Source organism: Mus caroli, unplaced genomic scaffold (genome assembly GCF_978045245.1).
Source record: "Mus caroli unplaced genomic scaffold, Mus_caroli_1 scaffold_4, whole genome shotgun sequence".
NCBI classification, from domain to species: domain Eukaryota; kingdom Metazoa; phylum Chordata; class Mammalia; order Rodentia; family Muridae; genus Mus; species Mus caroli.
In genome coordinates this window covers 38,520,662-38,548,064 of record NW_028227259.1, presented here as the reverse complement: position 1 = coordinate 38,548,064, position 27,403 = coordinate 38,520,662, and the positions used below count along the sequence as shown (strand labels likewise).

The 27,403-nt window shown below is 51.9% G+C and overlaps 1 protein-coding gene across 2 annotated transcripts in view; it reads left to right on the top strand.

Moving 5' to 3' along the window:
- The window catches only part of Sorcs2 (sortilin related VPS10 domain containing receptor 2), a 389,043-nt gene extending 364,301 nt beyond the window's left edge, over window positions 1-24,742 (top strand). Inside the window, exons 15-27 of one of the 2 annotated variants that reach the window (XM_021162553.2) lie at window positions 2,255-2,375; window positions 3,425-3,558; window positions 4,150-4,278; window positions 5,773-5,944; window positions 10,356-10,542; window positions 12,892-13,025; window positions 14,093-14,216; window positions 15,312-15,424; window positions 16,139-16,264; window positions 17,017-17,116; window positions 17,589-17,691; window positions 20,533-20,636; window positions 22,499-24,742. In XM_021162553.2, coding sequence (XP_021018212.1) covers window positions 2,255-2,375; window positions 3,425-3,558; window positions 4,150-4,278; window positions 5,773-5,944; window positions 10,356-10,542; window positions 12,892-13,025; window positions 14,093-14,216; window positions 15,312-15,424; window positions 16,139-16,264; window positions 17,017-17,116; window positions 17,589-17,691; window positions 20,533-20,636; window positions 22,499-22,563 — 1,612 coding nt within the window. In that variant the 3' untranslated portion in view covers window positions 22,564-24,742. Of the gene's footprint in view, window positions 1-2,254; window positions 2,376-3,424; window positions 3,559-4,149; window positions 4,279-5,772; window positions 5,945-10,355; window positions 10,543-12,891; window positions 13,026-14,092; window positions 14,217-15,311; window positions 15,425-16,138; window positions 16,265-17,016; window positions 17,117-17,588; window positions 17,692-20,529; window positions 20,637-22,498 lie in introns of both variants that reach the window. The other variant, XM_029478093.2, reaches the window with a different exon arrangement.
- Window positions 24,743-27,403: the final 2,661 nt, after the last annotated feature.

The window sequence follows — 27,403 nt, the reverse complement described above, 5'->3', positions numbered from 1 at the left end:
GGAGTTCCTTCCACAGTCAGGCTGCAGTAAGAAAGCCCACTGTGGTGCTGACCTCTCATTCTCCTTTCTGTTGGCTAGCAGAAAGCCAGGGCAAGCCCTACTGCAGGACACAAGTAATATGTGTATCCCAGAAGAGCTGAACACCAGGCATGGAAGACTGAGCTAGTCCCAGTCACCCACTACTTAGCAGCTTGGGAGGCAGGCAAGTTGTTCTTGGTCAGGTGCTCCATGATGCTGTGGCCTGCCATGACCCTGCAGAGGATAGGGGTGGGGGCTCATGCTTCCCCAGTCTGTGTGAACTGTCTGTGTGATGGCTGTGATGTGAGACAGCAGGGGAGGTCAGGGCTATGGTGCTTGGTATTTATCAAGAAAAGCAGGTGAGGAAGTCTGGGCTGGGGCAGACTCAACCTGGTCCCTTGGTCTCTTTACAAGGAGGCTGAACAGTTTGCCGGGCTAAACCTGCAAAGCAAGGGCTAGCAACAAAGGCGACAGCCCTCACAGGGCTCTCAGAGCTCCAGCAAGCTGGCAGGGTTCCCAAGCCTCCGCTTTCCCCAGCCCGGCCCCACCACGGGGCCACTCTCTGCCCTGAGCACATCCCCTCCCCTCCTCCACCTCACTTCATCTTGTAGTCTACATTTTGTAGCTGCTTTGGGACATTCGTGCTTTGTGCGGCCAAGGTCCTCAGATCCGGGTCTAGTCCCAAATGCAGCTTTCATCCCTGCAGCCGGCATTCATCTGGAGAAAGCTGCAAAGTTCACAGGCAGGCACGTTCATGTTTTAAGTTTTTAAACAGCGCCACAAGGTTCCTACGGAGCCTTTCACAAGGCTGCATCTTCAAACAGCTTCCAATTTCAGTGGGCATGGAGATCATTCACGTGACACAGGCTGGCAGAATGAAAAACTTTTCTGTCTGAGCTTAGGACAGAGCTCCACCCTTATGGAACCTTTATCTTCATCCACCCAGAGGTCACATCTAAGCTGCCCAGTTACCTTGTCAGGACATTGTTCCCAGCACTGCCCACAGCACAGCACAGGACAGAGGGTTTCAGCCCTGGGCTGTACTATGAGGGCTTTCAGCCTAGCAGGGCTACAGGCCATCCCTAGAGCGGAGCCAGCAATACATTCTACAGCATGGCCCACATTTCCTGCTCTCTGCCAAGTAGTCATCGGCCCTTTGGCCTATCCTGCTAGAACCGTTCAACTAGATAAGAGATGCCCACAGTAGGAACTAAGGTTTCTTTACAGACAGGAACTGGCATACAGAGATGGGATTAGCTGGACCAACTTGCTTCTCTGCTTAAGCTCAGAATGTAGAGTATGGGACATTCCCATACAGGAGATGCTAGGCTATCACACTCAGGCTAATTGGCCATGTCAAAGGCCAAGCCTCACAATTGTGAGCTGCCAACCCATGTACCACCCTGGGTGGAGCCCTTCCTTAGTCTTCTTCCCCTCTGAAATCTGGGATGATCAGCATACATTCCTCACAGGATACAGTGAGCCCTAAGGAGATGGACAGAAATGTGGGAACTCCCTCTCCAGCTGCCTGTCAAGGTGACAATGAGGCTCTGACAAGAGGAACACCCATCTGAACAGCAGGTTTCCCGAGACAAGGCGACCCATGGTCTGCAGGACAGTTGGATGGGAGGAACCAAAGCCAGTGTGCAATGCTGGTCTCAGACCAAGCTGAGCACGCCTAGCCTCCATGCATCATGGTGCTTCCTGTGTGGCTGGCCACCCTCTGTCCCTTCCTCTGCTCAGTGGGATGCATTGCGCTGTCTGTCACAGGACCCTTTCATTCACTGTCCAAGCCTTACAGTGACTTATCTTTCTGGAATGCCCGCCATACCTTGGGTAAACAGCTTGGAACTAATCCCACATGGTAGGCAGAGGCAGGCTGGCAGAAAGGCAAGGAGACATCAGATAATATGAGACATGGCTCCTGCTGACCCAAAGCAAGTGCCTGGTGTGTAGGCTATGGAAGGGTCTGTGGCAGCCAAGAAGGCAGGGAGCCTACCCTGGCAGAAAGGGGATTGCATGGGTTGGATGGATAACCTGCTCTAGTACAATCAGCATGCCACAAACGGCAGTCACTCTGAGGACGATAACATCAGGCCAAGGCCAGTGGATGACATGTCACATCCTCAAATCCTACTGACCAGGAGGAGAGCTATCACAGGTGGTGGTACAGGGAACCTGAGTGTCTGGTCATCAGGGAAGGGTCCATCTGAAGTGTCTTTCTTTCTCCCCTCAGGGTCTTTGGTCACATCAGCTTCCGCTCTGACTGGGAGCTGGTCAAGGTTGACTTCCGTCCCTCCTTCCCCCGGCAGTGTGGTGAGGATGACTACAGCTCCTGGGACCTCACTGACCTCCAGGTGGGCCATGCGCCTGCAGCCACAGGGCCCTTTCCTCTTCCAGGGAACCTCACAGGTGCCAACCTCTTCCCACTCAAGGATGTTGTGGGCCATCCTCATACCTGTAGCTGCTCTGATCTGCAGCTCTTAATGACCCTAGCACCTGCAGGGCTTGAGCCTCACCCTCAGCCTGGAGGTCTCCATGATATAATTTGGAACTTTTTTGCTTATGGGGAGATGGGCAAAGACTATATGACATCAGGGTCTGAGGCTGTCCTATGTCATAATGCATCATCAATGTCTAGCCTTCACACCTTGGGTTGAACATGAAGGCCCCATGTCAGCTCCTGGAGAGTGGAACAAGAGAAGCTGACCCTTCAGTGGGTACCTGGGGACTGTGAGTGGGTGTGATTTAGTGTCACCTGCTGAAGCTGTGGTCAGCCTGGAGGAGTTTATTAAAGAGCAGGGAGCCAGAATAGCAAGTGGAGATTTGTAGCCAAGGAAGATGGAAAATTCCTAAGAGGAGACACCTGGAGTCAGAGACTCTGCCTGAGCCACTAGCTAGGGCAGTAGCTGAAGTCAACAGGAGCTGGAATCGAGGATTGAGAGTTCACACATGGAGGATACTCTGGCTAGTGACTCAACAGCTCTCTGCAGAAACTGGTTTACAAGAAAGTGCTCACATGAGCCTTGAAAAGATTCCAGAGTCCCTGCCAGCTCTGCCCCATCACTACCAGGGGCCCTGTTATTGGAATCAGGGCAGTGTTGTTCCAAGCATAGTCTAAGAATCTCCTGTGTGTCCAAGAGCCCTCCAGACACAGCTCGTCTCCAGTTATTCACAGCCCTGGTCCAGCTGTTCTGTGACCATCAAGGGCCAGCCATAAGGCTTGAGATGAGGGAAGCTGAGCCAGTTGACGGATATGTCAAGTTCTTTTGAACCCCAGTTTCCCTGTTTGCCAAAGGAGGCAAATGCCCCCACCCCAGCTGCCACCAGGGCAGGAGCCACAGGACAAGCCAGGGACAGCTGTCACCGTCCTCTGTCAGTTCCTCATCCTAGTGTTCTTCTACAGGGTGATCACTGCATCATGGGCCAACAGAGAAGTTACCGGAAAAGAAAGTCCACATCCTGGTGTGTCAAGGGAAGGAGCTTCACGTCAGCACTCACGTCACATGTGTGCAAGTGCCGGGACTCCGACTTCCTCTGGTGGGCACTGTCCCTCCCTCCTGGCTCCTCCAGCACCTCTATTCATGACCACCTTGTCCCCAGAACCAGGGCAGAGGTCACAGTGTCCTTCAAGGAAGATCTCCAGACACACACTGCTGCCTCTACCTTGGGGCATCATGGGAGCAAGCTACGACACTCACCTAGCCCTCTGCTCCCTCTAGGATTCGTTCTACTCAAAGGCATACTACCCTGTGACAATGTAGTTTGCAAAGCCTCCACTCCCAACCTGCCTCACACTCTCTACCCAGCACCCCACATTCAGGTCTCCTATGTCCTTTCCAGGGCAGCTGACCCTGGCTGCACAGCCAACAGCCACTCCTTGCTTCCCCCTCTCTCCCTGGCATCCTTTGAGTGTCACTCACCTCCCCCGGGAAGCCTTCCAGGCTCTACTTCATTTTCAGCCTCCTTGGTCTGGAATGGAGCTAGTCTGTTCAGTCTGTTCTCCTCTGGATCAAACTTGTGGATTAACCCATGTCCCCACAAATGGACACATCTAGACCTGTGCTGTAAGGTTCTCCACCCTAGCTGCTACCTCTAATTTTACCTTTTAACCCAGCTTTCCCTTCCCAGTGACTACGGGTTTGAGCGCTCATCTTCCTCGGAGTCCACTGCCAACAAGTGCTCTGCGAACTTCTGGTTCAACCCTTTGTCTCCTCCTGAAGACTGTGTCTTGGGTCAGACTTACACTAGTAGCCTTGGGTGAGTACACCTAGCCACCCAGCTGGTCAGCCACCCATCCATTCACCCATCTACCCACCCTCTTCCCCCCACACTAGGTTTTCCTCCATTTTAGCTGAAATCTCAGCCACTGGCATACTCATCTTCTGGGCCTAAGCCCATGACACACAACGAGTCCTACAGTCTGTGCTGTGCTGGCTAAAAGTTCTGTAGGAGGGGGAGTGGCAGGGAGGCCCTTCACCCCACCAAGTGGGTGAAGCTGAACAAACTGCTTATACAGAATCAACATCATGTAGAAATACCAAATATATAACATCTGTGATCCTGCAGCTTCAGCAGGACCCACGGGGTCCATGTGATGGGCCATTTCCTCACCCTTTGTGGGAGGATACTTATTACTTACCATGGAGAACTGAAAGAAACAGAGGCAGGAGCAGGAACTAAATGCTTTAGCTTTGGTAGTATATAGCCTAACATCTATTACCCATCCACCCAACTGTCCTCCTCCATCCATCTATCCCTCCACCCACCCACCCATCCATCTATCCATCTATATATTTACCTACCCACCCATTCATTCACCCATCCATCCATTTACCCAACTATCCTTATCCACCCACCCATCTATCTACCCACTCACTCACCCACCCACCCACCTACCCACCCACCCACCCACCCATCCACCTATCCACCCACCCACCCACCCATCTATCCACCTACCCACCCACCCATCCCCCATCCACCCATCTAGCCACACACCCACCCATCCATCTACCCATCCATCCACCCATCCATCCACCCATCCATCTAGCCACACACACACACATCCACCCACCCATCCATCCCTATACCATCTACCTATCATTCATGTCATCCATCCCCTATTCATCTATCCATTTATTCCATCAATTTACCCATTTATCCACCCACCCATCCATTCTTCCACCAATCTATATACCCATTCTTCTGCCCCCACAAATACCCATCTTTCTATACCCGTCTACTCTTGATACAGGTCTTGGCTGACACTTCAGATAAAAATCATGCTTACCAAGCCCTCCCAAAGAGGCCATTATGCCACCACTGGATGAGTGGGTAGATATATGGGTAGTGGATGGGTACAGCCATCCCAAGAAGAGAAACACTTGTTTATAGACACTCAGGAAACCAAGGCCCAGTCCATTTCAGCCACTCTGTCCTCTATAGTTCCCAGCAAGACCTTGAATTTGGACTCTCTCCCTCTGTCACTCCATAGCAAACAACACAAACAAAACAAAACCAGTTATTATTACTGTGAGCAATATGATCAAGCCATGGGTGCTTCAGCTCTCCAAAGCAGACCAGCACAGCCCATCTCTCCATCCTGATGCTCTCAGATATAAGTGGACAGAAGCAGCCATGAGGTAGCATGGGGAGCAGACAGCAAAGGGACTGCAGAGGTTGGAGCCAAGCGATTCTGTCCCTACCCATCAAACCACTGTCTGCTCTGGACCTGAACCTCCCCCATCCAACCAGGTACCGGAAGGTGGTGTCCAATGTGTGTGAAGGTGGTGTGGACCTGCAGCAGAGCCCAGTGCAGCTGCAGTGCCCCCTCCAAGCACCCCGGGGCCTGCAGGTGAGCATCCGAGGAGAGGCAGTGGCTGTGCGGCCTAGAGAAGATGTGCTGTTTGTGGTGCGACAGGAACAGGTGAGCATCCGTCCTGGACTGGCGCTGGCAGGCAGTTCCAGCCAGGCACCCAAGGTTGAGGCTCTGAACAGTTTGGAGCATGGCCACAGAGGCCTCCGGCCCGACCCTGTGGGTGGGGCCACAGGACCAAAGTTGGCCTCTTGGTTCAGACCAGTGTTTGAGATGAAACAGATATAAGAGCAAGTGTTCGTCAGACAGTCAGCAGGAAACGGGCTCAGCATCACACATGTATGTATGTATGAGTACATGGATGTGTATATGTGCGTGTGTATGTAATCTTGTGTTTACCAAACACTGATACACAAGTTGATTCCTCCCTGTAGGTGGCATGGAAATTATTTTATTGATTTCTTTCTTCTAATGATGAGGATGGAACCGGAGCCTTTTGCAAGCTAGAGAAATACTCTTCCACTGAGTCACACCCCCCAGCCCAGCACGAAAGCAATTTTAAATATCTAATTATATTGATTTAGTTGATCTGGAATCCCAACAAAAGTATAAAGGTTTTTTTTTCTTCAGGAAAATGACTTATAATCACAATCCAGAAATAATACCTTCTGTGTGTATATGGGATGGATATAAATACAAGTATGTATATGTATATATATATATACACACACACACACACACACATATTTTTCTCTCCGCCCAGTCTCCCACTCATTCTATTTTTACTTCAGAACAAGTGTTACATTTTCTTCTGATTTTAAAAATAATATATGCTCATTGTAGTATATTTAGGAAACATATTTATATAAAAAACCCCACCACATACATAAATATCGCCCAAAATCGTGTTCCCCGGGGGAACTCTTAACTTTCCTGGTTCCTTCTGGTTCCTGTAAAACGTAATAGTTTACGTGACACATTCCTGTGTCTCGGCTAATAGAAGCAGCTAATGATCCCTGCAAGAACATTTCAAAATGACCATTAGGAAAGCATGAACGTCCAGAAAACCCAAAGGCAGAGGGGGAGTCCCCCTTCCCCTCCAGATTCTGGTTAATGGCCACTCACAAAGGCAGAGAGAAATTGAGAATAGCCCCCACCCCCACCCCCCAGGATTCTGTGCAGTCTCCACTCACAGGTTAGCAGGATTCCATATCTTTAGCTAACAGATATGAAGGCTAATATATAGATGAATCCAGGATCATGCATGCTGTGCATAAACATCCTTTAAAAGGTGTCTGTCTGACTTTAGAAGTACAGGCCTGGTTTCCTGAAAACAGGGAAACTGAGCCTATGGAGGACTCAGACTGGCCACACTAAGCACTTGTGTGTGCACCAGGCACTGTGACAGCCACTTCCTGTCGGAAGTGCAATCTAGCACTCAATAATTGTATGTTATAGATGAAGAAACTGGAGCTGTGGACAGTGAGGCCATTCTCTCGAGGTAAAAAGAAGCAGAGATGGCATTGTGTCCTCTGGAGGCCTCAGGACCCCAGGCAGACAGTGGCTAAGTTTGTAGCCCCTAGGCCTAAGCTGTACAACCCTCCCTTCTCCTCCCATCCCAATACACACACCCAGGTCCTCTTGCTGATTGAGGCAGCCATCAGGCAGACACATACAAATGTATCTCCATTTGTATTGAGATCACAGATCAGAGCTCCTGGTCTGCCTGGGGTTCGCTGGACCCTCAGACAGACCCAGAGGAGGCTCTCAAATTCCTGGCCAGACATCTTGGAAACATGGCCATTTGCTGCCCCCTAGAGCTTGAAGCTAGTAACTACAGTACATCTGCAGATAGGCTGGGTCCCCAGGACAAGAGAACAGAGCATCTTTGGAACCCTTGCAGGGCTGCTTGTCAGGCTCAGACTGGAGTGGGCAGAATTGAGGGGAGCAACACAAATATGCCTTGAAATAGGGGTTCCTGGGCCACCCAAGAGGCCTGGGAGGGAAGCAGAGAGGAGCCTGGGACTGAGGATAGGCATATACACACTTAAGCGATGACACTAACTCCCTCCCACACTCACACACACTTTACAGGCACAGTGTGCACTCCTCCACTATACACACACACCTACCATTACACATCACTGGTCTTGAAAACAGGGCTGGGTGTGAGGAGCCTGAGTTTTCTAAGTATCTAAGAATTCACAGTGTTGGGGGATGGAGGTCAGACCCATAGATACCCTCTAGTCTGTAGCTGCCTTACACTTGACAGGTGCAGAACAGACTTGGGGAGTTGGCATCTCCATCCAGCAACGGCACCTCCCCCAGCCAGACCTCAGACACGAACCCAAAATAGATCACACACCTGCATAGGATACGGGTAGGTGTAAACTTTTAGGACCCACACCAAAGCCAGCCCAGAAGCACAGACTGGGGATCCTCAGCACAAATGGGGCTCCAGGCTGTGGAATGAAGCAACATCTAGATTTGAAACCCCAGGGAAACTGTTGAGAAGATAAAGGCAGCTATAGACAGGAGGGCGTCTGTGGGCACAGCCCAGTGAGCAGCGGAGCTGGACCATGCAAAGGACTCCCTAGCTCTGCAGCATGGAATGAGCATGAGACATGAGGGACAATGGGCAGGGCAGGATGGACGATGTAAGCAAAGGCGTGCACTCAAGGATGGGAACTGGAACCCATGCCTTGAGTGCTACCAAGAACTCTTCCCCTCATAGGAATGAATTGGGTGTTGTCTTAGGGTTTCTATTCCTGCACAAAACATCGTGACCAAGAAGCAAGTTGGGCAGGAAAGGGTTTATTCAGCTTACACTTCCACATCTCTTTCATCATCAAAGGAAGTCAAGACAGGAATTCACCCAGGGCAGGAACTTGGAGGCAGGAGTTGATGTAGAGACTGTGGAGGGTTCTGCTTACTGACTTGCTTCCCCCTGGCTTGCTTAGCCTGCTTTCTTATAGAACCAGGACTACCAGCCCAGGGATGGCACCACCCACAATGGGCCCTCCCACCCTTGATCACTGATTGAGAAAATGCTTTACAGCTGGATCTCATGGAGGCATTTCCTCAAGGGAGACTCCTTTCTCTGTGATAACTCCAGCTTGTGTCAAGTTAACACACAAAACTAACCAGTACAGGTGTGGACAGGCCCCTTGCTCCTCATTCAACCCTGCCCAACCCTGCCAGGAGAGCAATAGGCAAAGAGCCCACCTCCAGAGCCTGGATACCTACAAGCCTCAGTCTTGTAACCTATAAAATGAACGCATGAGATGCTAAGTCCTGGGAATGCCCCGTCAAAGACTCAGCCAGGTGCTGTGCGTTCTAGGAGCCTCCTGGCTCATGGCTGCATTTCCCAGGGTCTGCCTCTGTGTCCACATAGCCACTCCTGGTGCCCAAATCGCCACCATGGTCTCTTGTAATCTACCCTTGGGTTTCTGGCACTCATACCCCATTGCGACCTCTTAATGACCTGCATCTGCAGGCTTATTTTAAATGTCCATTTCAGAGGGTCCCAACAGATATAGACTTGGGGTGACTCTATCCAACCCTGTGTAGCATACTCATAGAGAAAGTTAGACAAACCCAGGCAGTGGTAGCACACGCCTTTAATCCCAGCTCTTGGAAGGGAGGCAGAGGCAGGTGGATTTCTGAGTTCGAGACCAGCCTGGTCTACAGAGTGAGTTCCAGGTCAGCCAGGGCTACACAGTGAAACCCCATCTCAAAAACAGACAAACAAACAAACAAAAAGACCAAACAAACAAACAAACAAACAGGGCAAAGTTAAATGAACATCATTTACATACAAGTGCCCTTTGCTTTTGAGGGCTGGGGGGTGTGAACTCAGAAGTCTGATATTGGCTAATGTGAGGTGACCAGGCTGGAGGGGAAGAGGGAAGGGAGGGAGGGAGGGAGGGAAAGGGGGGAGGGTAACTTGAATGTGGATACAGGAACTCCATCTTGCCTTGAGTCTAAAAGTCGGGGCCAGTCACCAGCTTGTGTGGGGATTTCAGTGCCACTATCAGACAAAGTGACAGGAGCCCCCCTTGCTGCTCCATACAGTCAAGCCTCATTCCTGGTGTGGTGTGGGATGAGATGAGAAACAGGAAGCCATTTTATCACAAGGAGACAATTGTGTTTTCTTTGCTGTGGTTCCCTGAAGAGACCTTATGGTAGCTACCAAAACCTGCTCCATCTCTATGTGACATTCCCACTTTCTTCTCCAGTTCTGTGCCTGGCTCAGGCTCAGGGTTTCCCCTGGGCCCCACACAGCCTTCAAAATACCACCCTAAAATCGCCCATGCATGCTCTGTTCTAAAGGAGAGCCCAGTCTTGGTCCCATGGGCTGTCTCCCAGCTCAGCCCACCGCAGGCCAAAGCCCTGAGAGCAGAGACAACCTACTCTCTGGCCTCAAAGAGCCTGCATCTAAGGAAAAATTAGAGTGGGCATCTAATGCCGGAACCCCTCCTCAAGAGTCACTCCTAAATGACCCTGTGTTATTTCCCTACAGGGTGATGTCCTGACCACTAAATATCAGGTGGATCTTGGAGATGGCTTCAAGGCCATGTACGTGAACCTCACTCTGACAGGCGAGCCCATTCGGCATCACTACGAGAGTCCTGGCATCTACCGCGTGTCCGTCAGGGCTGAGAACATGGCAGGCCATGATGAGGCTGTGCTCTTTGTCCAGGTCAACTGTAAGTCCACTGATCCTTTTAAGCTGTGTGGCTCCCCCTTGAAATTAAGAGCCAGGGTTTTGGGGTCAGGGCTGGGGGAGCACAGGGAATCTTGTAGGGTTGGTGTATGCCCTCAGGACAGTGAGACCATGGACAGAAAGGGCTGGGCTCAGACCTAGTCCCAGTGGTCTTCATGGAAATAATGTTGAGGGTGGTAATAGTGGTGGTCATGGTGACACCAGGGATGCTAATGATGTTGGTAATGGTGGTGCTGGTAGTGATGATGGAGGTAATGATGACAGAGGGGGTGATAGTAAGTGATGGTGGCAATGGTATGATGGTGATATTGGTGATAACGGTGGTGGTGATGCTATAGTTGTGTTGATGATGGTGATGATGTTGGTGATGATTGTGGTATTGATGATGATGATAATGATGATTGATGGTGGCAATGGTGGTAATGACAGTGATGGGTAGTGATATAATGGTGACAGTGGTGACGATGGTGATGGTGGTGACAGTGGTGAAGATGGTAGTGGTAATCATTGTGGTAGTAGGTGTGGTGATGGTAATGATGGATAGTGATGCTGATTGCAGTTACTTTTGCATGGCTGCGGTTGTAAGGCCTGACAGAAACACCATAAGAAAGATTTATTTTGGCTCACAGTTTCATGGGGCTTCTATCCAAGCAAGGAAGGCCTGCTGTCATTCACAGCAATAACAGCATGTAGGACTCAGGGGCTTCTCACACCTCAGTGGTTCAGGAGCCAGAGAATGGGGCTGGGGTGAGAGACTGGTCTATAACCCCCAAAGTCTGCTTCCGGTGGTCTACTTCTGATAGCTAGACCTACCTTGGAAGGCTCCCACAGCCTCCCTCAAGAGTCTCTGGATAGGAAATGCAAACTAAAGCATGAACCTAAGAGAGACATTTTAGATTTGACACATAACCTTCTACCTCTGCTCCTTGAGGCTCGCAGTATACCTCTCTAATGCAAAATGCATTTAGTACAACATCATGAACCACCATGGTCTGAACAGCTCCAATGCTGTTCAAAAGTCTAAGCCCAGAGACTCCATTCAACCTAAAGAAATCTCATAGCAGTCTTTGTAAAAGGCAACCCTGCACTTCCTCTCAGCAGCGAACATCGCTTCTGCCTCCGAAAAACAGAAGAAAGGGGAACAGCAAGAAAAGATTTGCTCAAAACAACACTGAAGCACAGCAAGGGAACACTGAGTCCCACAGTGTCCTGTCCACCCTCTGTGTGGCACCTGGAGCATGTGGTGACATCGTGGGCGTGGGCACACATCCTCCCATTTGAGCATGCTCACACAGGCTCCACTAACTGCCTGCAGGTTGTCTCTACAGGCCCCCATGTTCCTGCATCCCATGCTAAGGTCTCCACTGAGCCTTAAGCATTGCCCTAGAAGCTTCATGAAGCCCCATCAAGGTCTTCCTACAGGGAATACAACCCCACTATGCACACAAAGCCTGGCCCAAGAAACTTTGCTCTAAAATCTGAGAACAAGTGTCTGTGACCCTATAACTCTTGCCTCTGATATGCCTGGAAACCAGTACCACTTGTCCAAATTCTTTTCATGAAACACCACCAAAGACTTAGATCTGCACAGTCAGATTTAGTGAAAGCAGCAGCCTCTCATACTGGCTCATACTGCATACTGCCTTCATACTGGCTACTGGATTCCAGTCGGTTTCCCCCATTCCAGGATCCGTGACTTTTGCTTCTCCTGACCTGACAGGAAGGACTGGAGGGAAGGAAGGTCTGCTTAGTTGCAGAGCCTCAGATGGTTCGTTCCATTGTGCTGGGGAGGCACCGTGGAGTGCATGGGGAGGGAGCATGTGGCAGCCAGAGGCTGCTCATACCGCAGTGAGACAGGGAGCAGGGGCTGAGGTCTCTCTTAGGGAAGGAACAGGACCACGGGCTAGGAAGCAAGCATTTGCAATATGAACCTGTGGAGACAGTTTAGACTCAAACCCTAACATTGATGGGGATGGTGGGGATGGTAGTGGTGTGGTTGTGAGAGTTGTCGTGAGTGTGATTGATGGTGATGATGATGATGATGATGGAGGAATGTGATGATGATGGAGGAGGAGGATGTGGGGATGCTAAATGGTTGTGATGGAGATGGTGGTAGTGATATTGGCAGTGATGATGAGGGTGATGATATTGCTAGTGGTGGTGGTAGTGGCGATGGCGGTAGTGGGGTGGTGGTGATCATGGTATTGATGGTAGTTCTGATTATGGTGGTGATGGTACCCGTGAATATGATGGGGATAATGACTAGTAAGTAGCCACTGAAACATTCTGTGCCTCACTGTCCCCTAACCCTGAACTTTGGGGGACTCTCCAGCTCCCCTGCAGGCCCTCTACCTCGAGGTCGTTCCTGTCATTGGAGTCAACCAGGAGGTGAACCTCACAGCCGTGCTGTTACCCCTGAATCCCAACCTCACTGTCTTCTACTGGTGGATCGGCCACAGCTTGCAGGTGATTCCCTACAGCCTTCTCAGTCCTCTCTCCCATAGACCGCCATCTGGTGGGGCCGGTGGGGCAGGGAGCTGTGTTCAGAACCTGGCACCAGGGTACAGTGCGCTACCATTGGAAGAAAACGGGCTCTGGTCTTCCGTCACTCATTGGCCACCCTGAGCCCTGAGCTCTGCTTGGGGGTCCACTTGAAAAGCCCCCCTGGATAGCCCTGTGAAAGACATGGGGCAGAGCAGCTGACCAGAAGCTGACTAGATGTGTCATAGGAGGGCTCAGGGGAGGTTCTCTTTAGTGGAGTAGTCAGGGATGCCTTCTTGGACTGTGATGCATGGGAGGCCTTGGACAGTTTTTGAGCAGGAGATACAATAAGCGAACAGAGCATGTGATGGGAGTGGGGAGAGACTGTCCATCCTTAGGATCCGTGGAGAGGGTCTGTTTCCTCACTCAGGATGCCATAGCTCTACACCCACAAGAGAAGCCTGGCACAGAGGGCCAAGAGAAGGGAGGCACTTCGAGGACAGGGCCATGTCTTCTCAGCTAAGAGGCTTCTAGAACAACCAGGAGCTCTGGATTTGAAGCTCTGTGTAGCCTTGTCACCCAAGTGCCCCAAGCCCCACCTCACCTCCCATAGCCTTGTTCATCTAAGGGCACAGCCTAGCCAGGAGATGTCACCGCTTATCCATGGTGAGGATAGCTGTCTCCAGCCACTGAGCAAGACCTGGCCTTCAGCTGGGGCAGGACTGTGGGTGAGACAGTGAATGGAAATTGGTATGGGGCTCAAAGCCTAACCTGTGGCTACCTAGCAGACAACTAAAAGGCTCTATAGGAAGCCACAGGAAGCCTCTAGATTCTAGAGTCTAGAAGGATGCGCCATGCTATGAAGGCAGGGCACATTCCAGTCCAGCTTAGAGCTAGGGTGTTCTAGTCCCTCCCTGGACACCTCCCAGACACTGCCAGAGCATAAGCCCTTCAGCTACCCACTTGTTGGTGAGAGCCAGGACTACCACAGTCCCAGTGTCCCCATGGCCCTCCATCCTGCCAGAGAGGCCTGACCCTGCTTGTGCCAACAGCCTCTGCTTTCCTTGGACAACTCGGTGACAACAAAGTTTACAGACGCTGGGGATGTGCGTGTGACGGTGCAAGCTGCCTGCGGGAACTCAGTGCTTCAGGACTCCAGGCTCATCCGTGTGCTCGGTGAGCTGTCCCAACTCCCTGCACAGGCCAGCGTGGATGGCACATGGCTGCAGAGGGCCTGTTCACTCCTGGGGAGGGGGGAGGGTCCCTAGGTTGCAGAGTCTGGGTGGATTCAGGTCCTGTGACTGTCTATGTGGCCTTATTGAAGTGTTCCAGGCTCTCTGACTCCAGTCCCCGCCCCCCAAAGTAAAGTGTCTCATGAGACTAGTGAGTCTGTTGCTTAGCAATTTAACAACAAGAACAGGTGAACTTCATGTTGGGACCTCCGTGGGCCTCTCCACTTGCACCCACCACTCAGAGGATGGTCTAGAAAAGGACCTGGGGATGGAGATTGCTTATTTGGGGTCCCTGGAGCTGTGAGCTCCTCAGTAAAATAATTTGTCTGGAGGAGGAGGGGTCCTCCAGTGCACATTACTCCTTCAGCACACTTGAAACTCATTTGTCTTAGGAATGTCCTCTGCCATGGACTGCAACCATTAGTCACATTAGGGCCCTGAAGGCTGAGGGATGAGGCTGCCCCGGGCTGCTTCTCCCTTTACGTGGACCTGGGACTTCCCACACCATAGGATGCTGGGTCACAGTTCACAACACTGTCCCCTGAGCCCTCTGCCTGGCAGAGCTGTTTTCCACCCTGTAAGAGAGAAAGGAGAAGGAAGCAGCCAGTGGGGCCGGCAGTACAGGGTGAGGGGTCCTTAGACTCTAGAACAGAGCTGTGCTCCTTGGGAAACGAAATGTAGTGAGACAGGGCCTCTAATCTCATGGGGCTCCTGATCTGGGCTGACCAGTGAACTGAAATTCATGGGCCCTTGAGGAAGTAGATGGCATCAAAGGATATGTCATCTACCTGTGAGTTGAGGCGCAGACCTCATGGGCATGTGCACGCAATGCCACACCTCCTCACAGGTTGATAGTCACTGTCATCATCAGTACACGTCAGGCACTGAGATATTCAAGAGGAGGGCTCTTATCTTCCAAACACAGAACCGGGACCTCGAAGATAGAGGTGGAGCTCTCTGAACCATCTGGTGTGTGCTCCCTTGAGTAGGGTCCCAGTCCCAACCTAGACCTCACAGGCTCCACTCTGTCCTCTTCCAGATCAGTTCCAGGTGGTGCCTCTGCAGTTCTCCAGGGAGCTGGACACATTTAACCCCAACACTCCTGAATGGAGGGAAGATGTGGGACTGGTGGTCACCCGACTGCTCTCCAAGGTGCCCTGGGGCTTGGGCTTCAGTCCTAGCCTGAGCCGTGGTGTGGTTGGTGTGGGCTGAGTGAGGGTAGGGCAAGGCTGGGGGGCTGCTGGGAAGTGATGGATTGGTGTCCTGCATCGGCCACTGGCAGCTGGACTTCTCAAAGGGTTAATATTCCCAGCAAAAGCACTGCAAGTTCTCCTCCTCCAGTGAGCCAGGGCTCTTAAAGCTCTCTAGCTTCACCTAAGACTGCCACAGGCATAAATCTACCCTGACCCTACTTCCTTCGTCCCATGAATAGTGCTGGTGACACTGTACTGAGTGTTGAAGGATGAGGATGAGTTTAGCTCATGGTATGTGGACTGGGACTCCCAGAAGACAGGGGGCTGCTGAGGAGCTAAAACTGGCCAGCTAGGGGCTGCACAGGTATATGGTTAGGCTGAGGAACAGGGGCAGACAGCAAGAGTTAGCAGGGCCTCATGTCACCTCAAGAACAGGGCACACTAGCCTGCTCCAGGCTCAGGATGGGGACATACTTGACAAGTTCTGAGCAGGTGAAACGCCATTAGGGCCACAGCCTGAACCCATGATGGGCTGAGGGTCAGGGGTATGGATCAGGGCAGGTGACCAGGATATACCTAGGCCATGAAGGGAGAGCAGATCTTGCTGGAAACTTAGCTTGTGGCAAAGGAGAAAGAGCAGAAGAGGAGCCAAGTGTCCTGCCTGTCACCACAGGAGACCAGCATCCCAGAGGAGCTGCTTGTGACTGTGGTAAAGCCAGGGCTGCCCACCATAGCCGACTTGTATGTGCTTCTGCCTCTGCCCAGGCCCACAAGGAAGAGGAGCCTCACAAGTGACAAGGTATGACCATGGCATAGCAGGATTGTGTGGCTGAGGACCCGGAGGGTGGGGGGCATCACTCCTGACAACCACATTTCTGTGGAAATGAGTGTCAGAGGGCCCAGCTAGGTCTCCATAATGGGCCCTGGACAGTGACTGATAGCTGGTAACATACAGATGGTGACGGGCTCTGATGTGTGTCATGAGCCTCACCTACTGGCCATGTTATGGGGATCTTGAGGATGGCATTGTGCTCTCCGCCCCCCCCCACTCCCCTTGTAGGTAGGATGCCCGGCCCTGTCTCATCTTTGTGAGCTCCCACTTCCTAGAAGCTTCACTGACAAGGGTGGGGGACTTGTGGGGGACTTGTGGAGCACTCCAGGTCTTCCAGCTGACACACTGGGACTCCTCTTTTTTTTTTTTTTTTTTTTTGGTTTTTCGAGACAGGGTTTCTCTGTGTAGCCCTGGCTGTCCTGGCACTCACTTTGTAGACCAGGCTGGCCTCGAACTCAGAAATCTGCCTGCCTCTGCCTCCCGAGTGCTGGGATTAAAGGCGTGCGCCACCACGCCCTGCTCTTCTCTCTTCTGTGCTAGAATGAGAGCTTGCTGATGGCAGGGCTTCCAGTGCCATCAGTGGCTCCTAGTGAACCTGGCTGGTGGGCTTTCATGCCATTCCCTGATAAGGACACTGAGTATCAGCCAGCATCCCTTCCCAGCCCCGAGGGACTCCAGTGATCCAGGCCTCAGAGCTCTCCTGCCTCCTTTGCTTTCAGAGACTGGCGGCCGTGCAGCAGGCGCTGAACTCTCATAGAATCAGCTTCATCCTTCGAGGAGGGCTTCGTATCCTGGTGGAGCTGAGGGACACAGACACAGGTGACAGACCCGGCTTGGCTCCTCCCTGGGGCAGGGTGGGCATGGGCCCAGGCCTGCAGATGCTAAAAGTGACTGTAGATTTTGAATGGGCTTTTATCTAGCTGCCAGTGACCCTTCTGGCTGGGACATCTCTGGCTAGATGCACCCACCCCTGCACAGCCAGCTCTGAGCCTCACCATCTGGTTTGATCTGTGTGGAAGCAGCTTCCACAACCATCAGGAACCTGCTGATTCATTCAAAACCGGTGCAGAAGGAGGGGGCTGCCCCCTCTGAAGGAAACCCAGCCAAAGTGGGTTATAGTAGGGTTCTGTCAGAAAGGACGGCCCAAGGCCTCGTGTCGTGTTGTTATCCTTCCTAACCTGCTATACACTCAGCCACATGGCAAGGCCTGCTGGACAACATGAGGTAGGCTCATCAGACCTGGGCTGGGGACAACCAGCCCATAGCTGCTCCTCTTGTTCCTCTCCTGTAGGTCCTCAGAGGCCAGGTGGCAGTGGTGGCTACTGGGCCGTGGTGGTCCTCTTTGTCATTGGGCTCTTTGCAGTAGGAGCATTCATCCTCTACAAGTTCAAAAGGTAAGGCCCCTGGCAGCCTTGACATATGGCCCCAGAGGTGGTGGCTTCCACAGGCCATGGAGGAAGGTGGTGTGTATTCTCCCCTGTACTAGTGAACAGGAAACTCTCAGGCTCCCTTCTGCTCAGCCTGGTCCTCTGCACAGGCCCAGGGCATCTTCTTCAATCACCCTCCGTGGAGGGGATACTGTTTGCCCTCCAGATAAGGATGCCAGGTCCAAGGAGGCACAGTTCAAGTCCAAGGCCAGTAGGGCCTCCTGGCTTCCCACATCTTGGCTATGGCTGCCACAGGGGCTCTCAGTTACCCAAGGGTACCAGAGGCTGACTCTTAAGGGGTGCTGGGAGACCCTGTGTCTCCTATACAGGGCTTCAGTGTCCTCTTTCCTCTGTGACCTGTCTCACAGCGAACATGGGATAGCTCCAGGGATAATGGAGGCCGGCTATGTCCCTCGTCTGCCATGTCCGTGTGCAGAGTGGGGCTGAGCACTGACAGTCCTCTGCGTGGTCTCCAGGGAGGCAGCCTGGAGTAATAGCCATGAGAAGGTACAGGTCCGTTCTACAGACACAAGTGCAAGGCTGTTGCTGATAAGCATGGTGGTGCTGCTGAGGGGAAGTCAGCCCACATCCCGCACCTCCCTGTGAAACCCACCCAATTCAAGGCCCTGTGCCTATTATTTTTCACCCTCCAGCAGACAACACCATAGGAACACTCTGCTGTAGAGCAATGTGACAAGACCTCAGACACCTCTGCCCCCACGCTCCCAGCATCCTTCATCCTGCAGGGCCAGGACCTAGCTAAGGGGCAGGCAGCCCTTCAGGTGGCTGGCACTGAATAGACCTGAGATCTGTCCAGATGCTGACCTGCCAGAGACTTGCCTCGGATAAAGGCTTTCCCCCTCTGAGCCATAGTGTCATTGTCAACAAGAGGGCATGCAAAGGAAGAGACTGCGGTAGGGGTCGGGGGAAGCCAGCTGGGCAGTATTCCTGCCTTGCATGGCTTCAGGATGGTGGCATTTGAGCCCTGGGTAGAGGGGCAAGTGGAGAACAAAACCCTGGGTCTGGGTGTGATCCCCATGACCAAGCAGAGGGAGGCTTCCAGATTTCCGTGTGGGTGGATGTCAAGGTGAGTGCGGGTGCGCCTGTGGACTTGGTCCCATCCTGTGCAGGGCCTGCAGAACTGTGGGTGGTCACATAGAGGGCAGCAGCATGCTTGCCTGGGGTAGATGGAGCTGGTCCCTGTGGGTGATGTGTCAGCCCCACCCTTCAGATTCCCCAGTAGTACTTCTATAACCTTCCCCCAGTGTGCTTCATGTGGCCCAAATGACAAAACACTGCCTGTCATTTGCCAAGAGGAGGAGGGGGGGCAGATATGTCCAGTGTGAGCCCAACATCCCCAAGCCCAAGGCTATCTTTGTGAACCAGCTAAGGCTTTGGGGTTGGAAGGGAAGGGCCTGTTGCCATAGAAACAGGCAGGGGACAAATACCCCTTCCCACAAGCTCCAGGCCACCCCCAGGGGGGAAAGGCAGAGCAGGGCAGTGGAATTCTGAGCAGTTGGTAGAGGGAAAGCACTGGGTTCCTCCTCTCTCTTCATCTGTCCTTTCTTCCGTCTGGGCTTTAAGTTCTGCCTAGACCATGGAAGCTGAGGGCTGACTGTGTGCTGACACTGTCCACAGCACTGAGATGCTAAGCCATTCAATGATCTCAAGTCTCACAGCCACAAAAGGTCTGTTTCTCCCTGACACTGTCTATAATGACAGGTAGGGCCACCCCCTCCCCAACATAAGTACTTGAGTGTCCCTTCCTGAAGGGAACATAACCCATACACACTCTAGGTGCAGCTAGTTACTCTCTCCTCCTCAAGGGTCTGAGGAAGACATGCCTCCACAAGCTCTGGCTGCCACCATGCCCACCCGAGGCCTCAGTCTTCTTGTATCTAAATGGGCCCATGACCTTTCTGGTTGTAGTTCTCGTCTCTGAATGGGCCTAGACCTTTCTGGTTGGCTGGAGTTTATGGGGCTGTTCTCAGTACAAGGGCCCTTGCCTGTGGCTATGTGTCCAGTCCTAATCGGGCAGAGTGTGCTCTGTCTCTCTCCTTCCCCTGGGGCCTGGACTAGAAAGCAAAGTCTCAGGAAATCTGGGTGGACAGAGTTCAACAAGTGCCCCTCAGGTCTGGGTCGCCACTGTGTGTGCGTGTGTGCATGTGTGTGTGTGTATGTGTGTGTATGTATGCGTGCATGCATGTGTGTGTGTGTATGTGTGTCTATGTATGTGTGCATGCATGCATACGTGTGTGTGTGTGTATGTGTGTGTATGTATGTGTGCATGCATGCATACGTGTGTGTGTGTGTGTATGTGTGTGTATGTATGCGTGCATGCATGCATACGTGTGTGTGTGTGTGTGTGTGTGTGTGTGTGTGTGTTACTGTCCTAGTTGCCAGACACTGGAAGACAAAGATGACAGTGCTTCAGCAGTTATAGCACGCCTGGATAAAGAATAGTAGGTTGCTAATCTGTAGAGATGGCTCAACGGTTAAGAGCACCAACTGCTCTTCTAGAAGTCCTGAGTTCAATTCCCAGCAACCACATGGTGGCTCACAACCATCTGTAATGGGATCCGATGCCCTCTTCTGGTGTGTCTTAAGATAGCTACATTGTATTCTTATACATAAAATACATAAATAAATCTTTAAAAAAAAAAAGAAGAGCCAATGTTCTATGGGCAGCAGAGCATGGGTATAGGCAGCATGCTGGGTGGTAGGCTCCCTGGGGAACAGTCTTGTGTGGCACTGTCTATACTTGGGGCCTTGAGCTCATTCAGAGCTGAGCTGTCCTCTGGCCAGCAGGAAACGTCCAGGCAGGACGGTGTACGCCCAGATGCACAATGAGAAGGAACAGGAGATGACAAGTCCCGTGAGCCACAGTGAGGATGCCCAGAGCGCCATGCAGGGTAAGAACTGGGGTGTGGTGGCGCTGTGTGCCCCCACCATAGAGGGGCCCATCAGAGCCCAGGGGACATGGGCCAGTCCAGCCCTACTAGAGAGTCATTGGAAAGATAGCTCCCCAGGGCTGTATAGGATGAAGCCAGGGGCTGCAGGCTGAAGGTGCTGCTCCTTGCTGTGGGTGGCCAGCTTGCATAGCTGCCATAAAGACTGGAAGCTCCCTCACAGGAGGACACCTCCCACGCCCACCCTCCCTCACCCTCCCACCAGGAGCTCATAAGCATCCTGTGCATGGACCCATGGGACAGCACTTCACAGTTTACACAGGATTTCCCCAAGGTGACTTTTCCTTTCTGTCATGCCCAGAAGGAGAAGCCCAGGCCTGTCACCCTGGCTGCAGCATACCTCTGTCATTTTCTCTATGCCATGACTTCTTAGCTGGAACAGTGTCCAGGACTAACCCAGCCCTATTGCCCTGATTCTCTACCACACACAGGCCATACCCATTCCCCTTTGGTGGTGGTGGACACTCCGGCCTACCCACATCCAGTGGCTGTGAGCATTCTGCCGGGGTGTCCAGATAGGGTGTGACCCACAGCAGGCGTTGTCAAGGTTAGCTGTCAAGTTACAGCATCCACCTTAAGTAGCACATGTATCCCAATCTGTTGGTCCTCAAGCCATGATGGCTCCTACATTGAGAATTAGTGACCCAGCAAAGTCTTCAGTCACCCAGGGTGGCACAGCTAGATGTCAGTAGCTGACCTTGCATCCCAACCAGGTCAGTGTGACCTCAAAGCCTGCATCCTCCAGGCTAGGGGCAGCTCTCCCCACCCCTTCCAGCCACTTCCCACATCTGCCAGCCCAGGAGGCTTTATCAGAGGACATATTTACAGCCTCTGGGGCTATCATAGCATCAGTGACTTACTGAGCGTACAGGAAGTCTCAGAACTTTGTCATCACGTGACCCTGGAAGCCGCTCGTGCTGCAGTGTTTGCAGACAGGTAACTGGAACCCAGCCTTTGAATCACTCATAAGAAGGAGCAGAAGGGAGCCAGTCCTGTGTGCATAGCCCTGCGCCTTGCAGCCCTGAGCACTGCCAGATAGCTGGACCCTACTCTCATACAAGGAAGTCATAGCCTCCGCTAGAAGGGTGTGGCAGTCTCAGGAAGATAGGGGTCCAATATCTCACAGCCTCCTGCTGTGAAGTTCCTAATAACAGTACCAGGACACTGTTAATGGGGACCATGGCATCAACTAGGCACTGCTTATGACAGTCCTTCTCCATGTGCGCTGGAGACTAAGATTGACCAGGGCCAGTGAGGTGGAGATGAAGGCCCTGATGGAGAGTCACCAATAGTCAAGTATTGGCTCTCACAGTCTGCGTAGCACTACCCCTCCCCCCCAACCAGTGCTATTCATTCTGAGCACACAGTAGGACAGGGTCTCATAATGAAGCTCGCACAGGGACATTTATCAACTGGTCTCTGACAAGCATTGTGTTCCCTCTCTCCTCCTCGCCTCCCTTATCTCCCTTCCTGTCTCCTGCTCCATTCCCCATTCAGTGTTCTTTACCAAGAGGGGGCCCAGCCTCAGCCCTTCCTGTGCCCCCTTGCTGCCGATGCCAGGGGTAGCCCTCACGCAGGTCAGTGGGTGCCTCACTACACATTCCTCCGGACCACTGCTTGTGGTGGCACCTGGCACTTCCCTCCTGTCACCACATAGGGCACTGGAGACCCCACCTGCACCTAGCTGCACAGGCTGAGGGAACCTCACTGCATGTTGGCCCCATGTGCTGCTGAGGTCACCTGTGTTCCTGTGTGGTCTGTTTCCCACCAACCTCACTAATGGACTGCATTCTCCTGTTCCCTAGGCAACCACTCAGGGGTGGTCCTGAGCATCAACTCTCGTGAGATGCATAGCTACCTGGTGGGCTGATGGCACCAGCTGGCCAGGACACTCTCCTCCTGCTTCCTCCGGAGAGGGCGCAGGACCACAAGTGCAGCTGGAATGACACACCCTCTGAGACCTGTGGAAAGGCCAACTCCTCTAGCTGTCCCCACTCAGAGGACAGACACTTCTCCCTGTCAGCCCCAGCTGGCCCATGGGATCCTGGGACAGCCGACTCATGACCCACCTGGACACGGGCCTGTGGTGCCACACAGAGTCCCCACCCTTGACTCTGAGGCATCACAGTCCTTAGACCTGAACATGCTGCCCTGGTTACTCCATCTTGCCACTGCAGCCCAGGCCTGGCATCTCCTGCCTGGGGCTGGACCAGCCTATTTCTGGGGTGAGCCTGCAGCCACCCCCCAACTCCAGACTTGTAGACCTGCTCAGCCCTGGCCCCACAGTCCCTGTCCCTGCAGAGGACCCCAGAGTGAGGAAGTCTCTGGGCCAGACCAACCCAACACCACCTTCCAGGAAACCACTCTCTCCACTGCAGTGTAAATACCTGCCCGGGTAGAGCTATTTGAGTTTGGGGGATCTTTCTTTTAGCTTTCTGTTTTCAAGGCAGGCAATAGAAGCCATCTTTGTTCTATCAGAATCTCACTCTCAGAACCCCTCTTTCAGAATGCCCAGAGCTGGGCCTAGAGGGACAACTATCTCTCTGATTTTCCCTCAGGGCTATGGGGTTAGAGGCAAGAAAAGAAGGGACCCTTACATGCAATTCCTGCTCCATCCAGCAGGATGTGCCCTTCTACAGCTTCTAGGCTGATGGCTGGCTTCCCGTCAGGTCTGGGCTTTAGAAGAGCCTACAGGCCCCAGAAAGGCACATTAGCAGAACACATCAGGCTCTGATGCCCTATGGTTTGAGGAACCCTTGTAAGAACCAACCAGAAGAGGGGTGGGAGGGCAGCGTCTCCTGGTAAAACGAACTAGAGGATCCAGAGTCTTGTGGCCCTTTCACGGTCAGAGAAAGAAAGCAGCAGAGGTAGCCCTAGAGTCACCTGCTGCCTGCTCCCACTGCCAAGTCAGGGACCCAGCACAGGTTGACACTGTGAGCTGGCATAATTCACCTTTTGCCTTGAAACTGAAGTCAGTATTCCCTTCCCTTCCCCTCCTCTTCCATCCTCTCACCTCCAGACTCTTGCTGCCCTACCAGAGAGCCCAGGCTGGCCTGGAGTGAGGCCCGGGTGTCTCAACACCCACTGCTGCTGCTGCTGCTGCTGCTGCTGCTGCTGCTGCTGCTGCTGCTTGGCACACCCACCAGCACCCATCAGTTCTCCCTAGTGAAGAAATGTGGCCCATATAGGAGAAGAGGTCGCAGACAGACCCTCACAGGACAGCTCCAGCACTTAGTCTCTGTGTTAAGGACTGGGCTGGGTGTCTATACGCTCAAGTCACAGACAGGACAGCACAGAGCAGGGTAGCTATGGGGGGGCACAAAGCTGGTCTGTGGGAGTGTCTCAACTGTACCCCAATATCTCTCACTTTCTGCCACTCTCTGGGGCTCAGGGGTCCCTGCAGAGGTGACTGCGGGCTGTCCTCCTTGTGAGGGGCTACAAATGGGACCCTAGTGCCAGTGAAGGCCATGACACTTTAAGACTTTTGCCCCACATACCTTCTTGCTATCTCAAATGAAACCTAAGCAGAGACCTTTTCCCCATCTGTATCCCCACAGCACGGAAGTACCACCCAGTACCACACAGAAGGAGATGCTCACACACGACAGTCTCCATAAGGTCCAAGGTCAGCACAGAACCCCTGGACATAGCCCGCCACTTTAGCTCACCAGTGCCTGGGGTGCCAACTGTAGGTCTTTGCCTTCCTCGAGCACGCTCTCACTCTCAAGGTCACAGGCAGGCTTCCCCTAGCTATTTGGGTGTTTTGTTACTATTTCTATTTAAACATTTGGAGCATATAGACCCAAGATCCTCCCTGTTCTCATCTCCATCACTGCAGACAGCCATGCAGGCACAGGGTTTCCCTGCCTATCAGCTGAGGTGCCGTGCATTATACAGCCAGGGGCAAAAACCCAGCTCAGGGGCTCATACCACTCTCCACCAGGCCCTGAGCTTACCTGACATGTGGGCATAGCAGAGGTGATGAGTTCTTTGTTTTTCCTTTATATAAAAAAAGAAACAATAAATCATTTGTGATGCTTTTAACAAAGGTTAAATCAACAGGGTCGGTCTCTGCCTTAGTGTGAAGATCTGCTTTATGCTTTCCGTGTAACATGGCTCACACCACACACAAGAAAACATACATCCCACCTGTACCAAACAAATAGGCTCTGCTCTACCTTAGCATTAAGATGCGATTCATGTTCACCTGTAATACACAGACCACACATACCACCACACACACACCAGCCTCTCGCACACCACATCATACATACCACCCCACAACATCACACACACACACACAAACATGGTCCATGTCTTAGTCAGGGTTTCTATTCCTGCATAAACATCATGACCAAGAAGCAAGTTGGGGAGGAAAGGGTTTATTCAGCTTACACTTCCATGTTGCTGTTCATCACCAAAGGAAGTCAGGACTGGAACTCAAGCAGGTCAGGAAGCAGGAGCTGATGCAGAGGCCATGGAGGGATGTTCTTTACTGGCTTGTTTCCCCTGGCTTGCTCAGCCTGCTCTCTTATAGAACCAAGATTACCAGCCCAGAGATGGTCCCACCCACAAGGGGCCTTTCCCCCTTGATCACTAATTGAGAAAATGCCTTACAGTTGGATCTCATGGAGGCATTTCCTCAACTGAAGCTCCTTTCTCCGTGATAACTCCAGCTGTGTTAAGTTGACACAAAACTAGCCAGTACAATTGACCCCTTGTCAACTTGACACACAAACACTAGTAAGCTCAACCCTTACATTCTTATTCATCCCCAAGGTCTAAATAACTTTAAACGTCTCACAGTCTTTATATATTCTTAAAATTTCAATCTCTTTAAAATATCCATCTCTTTTAAAATCCAAAGTCTTTTTACAATTAAAAGTCTCTTAACTTGTGGGCTCCACTAAAACATTTTCTTCCTTCAAGAGGGAAAATATGAGGGCACAGTCACAATCAAAAGCAAAAAAATCAATCTCCAACCGTCCAATGTCTGGGATCCAACTCACGATCTTCTGGGCTCCTCCAAGGGCTTGGGTCACTTCTCCAGCCATGCCCTTTGTAGCACACATGTCCTCCTCTAGGCTCCAGATGTCTGTACTCCACTGCTGCTGCTCTTGGTGGTCATCTCATGGTACTGGCATCTCCAAAACACTGCATGACCCCTTCAGTCCTGGGCCGTCAATTGCAACTGAAGCTGTACCTTCACCAATGGCCTTCCATGGCCTCTCACAGTGCCAAGCCTCAGCTGCTCTGTGTGACCTCTTCATGCCTTCAAAACCAGTACCACCTGGGTAACTCTTACACATTACCAAGTCCCACTGTAGCACGAGGTATAACCTTGGCTATCTCTGGAACACAGCCTCTGTGCTTTCAGAAAACACTTCCCAGAAGATGTCACCTCGATGATGCTGGTCTCTTCTTAATCACCGCTAATTTCTTAGCTCCAGCTAACCAGCATCAATAGTCCCAGTAGTGCAAAGTTTTTGCTTTAGTAGTTCTGGTATCTTGTTAATTACAGCTGATTCTTCAGCCCCAGCTAACCAGAACCACAGAATCTTCACAATCAAAACAGCAATGGCCCTGAAAAGAGTCTTTAATTTTCCCTCTGAAATTTCACAAGCCTGGCCTCCATCTTTTGCACTGTTCTCAACATTATCTTCCAAGCTCCTACACAACATCCCACAGAGCTCTTAACACCGAATGGATCTTCTAGCCCAAAGCCCCAAAGTCCTTTCACAGTCCTCCCCAAAACATGGCCAGGTTGTCCCAGGAATACCCTACTCTGCTTGTACCAATTTGTCTTAGTCAGGATTTCTACTCCTGCACAAACATCATGACCAAGAAGCAAGTTGGGGAGGAAAGGGTTTATTTGGCTTACACTTCCATGTTGCTGTTCATCACCAAAGGAAGTCAAGACTGGAACTCAAGCAGGTCAGAAAGCAGGAGCTGATGCAGAGGCCATGGAGGGATGTTCTTACTGGCTTGATCAGCCTGCTCTCTTAAGAACCAAGACTACCAGCCCAGAGATGGTCCCACCCACAGGGGGCCTTTCCCCCTTGATCACTAATTGAGAAAATGCCTTACAGTTGTATCTCACAGAGGCATTTCCTCAACTGAAGCTCCTTTCTCTGTGATAACTCCAGCTGTGTTAAGTTGACACAAAACTAGCCAGTACAGTCCATATCTACCTTAGTGTGAAGACGTGGTTAGTTCCTCTCTATACCACATGTACCACAATCTCACTGCACATATACCATACCATACACCATGTATCAGGGAAAATGCCAGCCTAGGGGATTTCTGGGTTCATTCCCTGGCACAGATAACTGAACTCATCAGAAAGAAGAGCATGCCATGGAGAGAGGGAATGTACCTTGTGAGGGGAAAGACCTTAGGCTGGGAGTCCCTAAACAAACACTGAGTTGGGTGTTTTCTAGGCCCCTTGGTTACTCCCCTTTACTTATTGGTCCTCCTGTGCCTTCCCAATGTTTCTTCTCACAATGAATTCTGGGAACAAGAAGCTGCCATCCCAGAAAGCCTGCTCTTGATTTATCAGTTTACTTCTGGCCCTTTAACTCTCTTTCATTTCCCGCCTCTCAGAGATGTTCAACAAACAGTTGGCGTGGTGGGAGAGCAATGACTTCTCTGCTTGCTTCACGCTGAGATGAGGTGTGCCTAGGGAGGTGTCAGTCCAAGAGAGAAAGGGC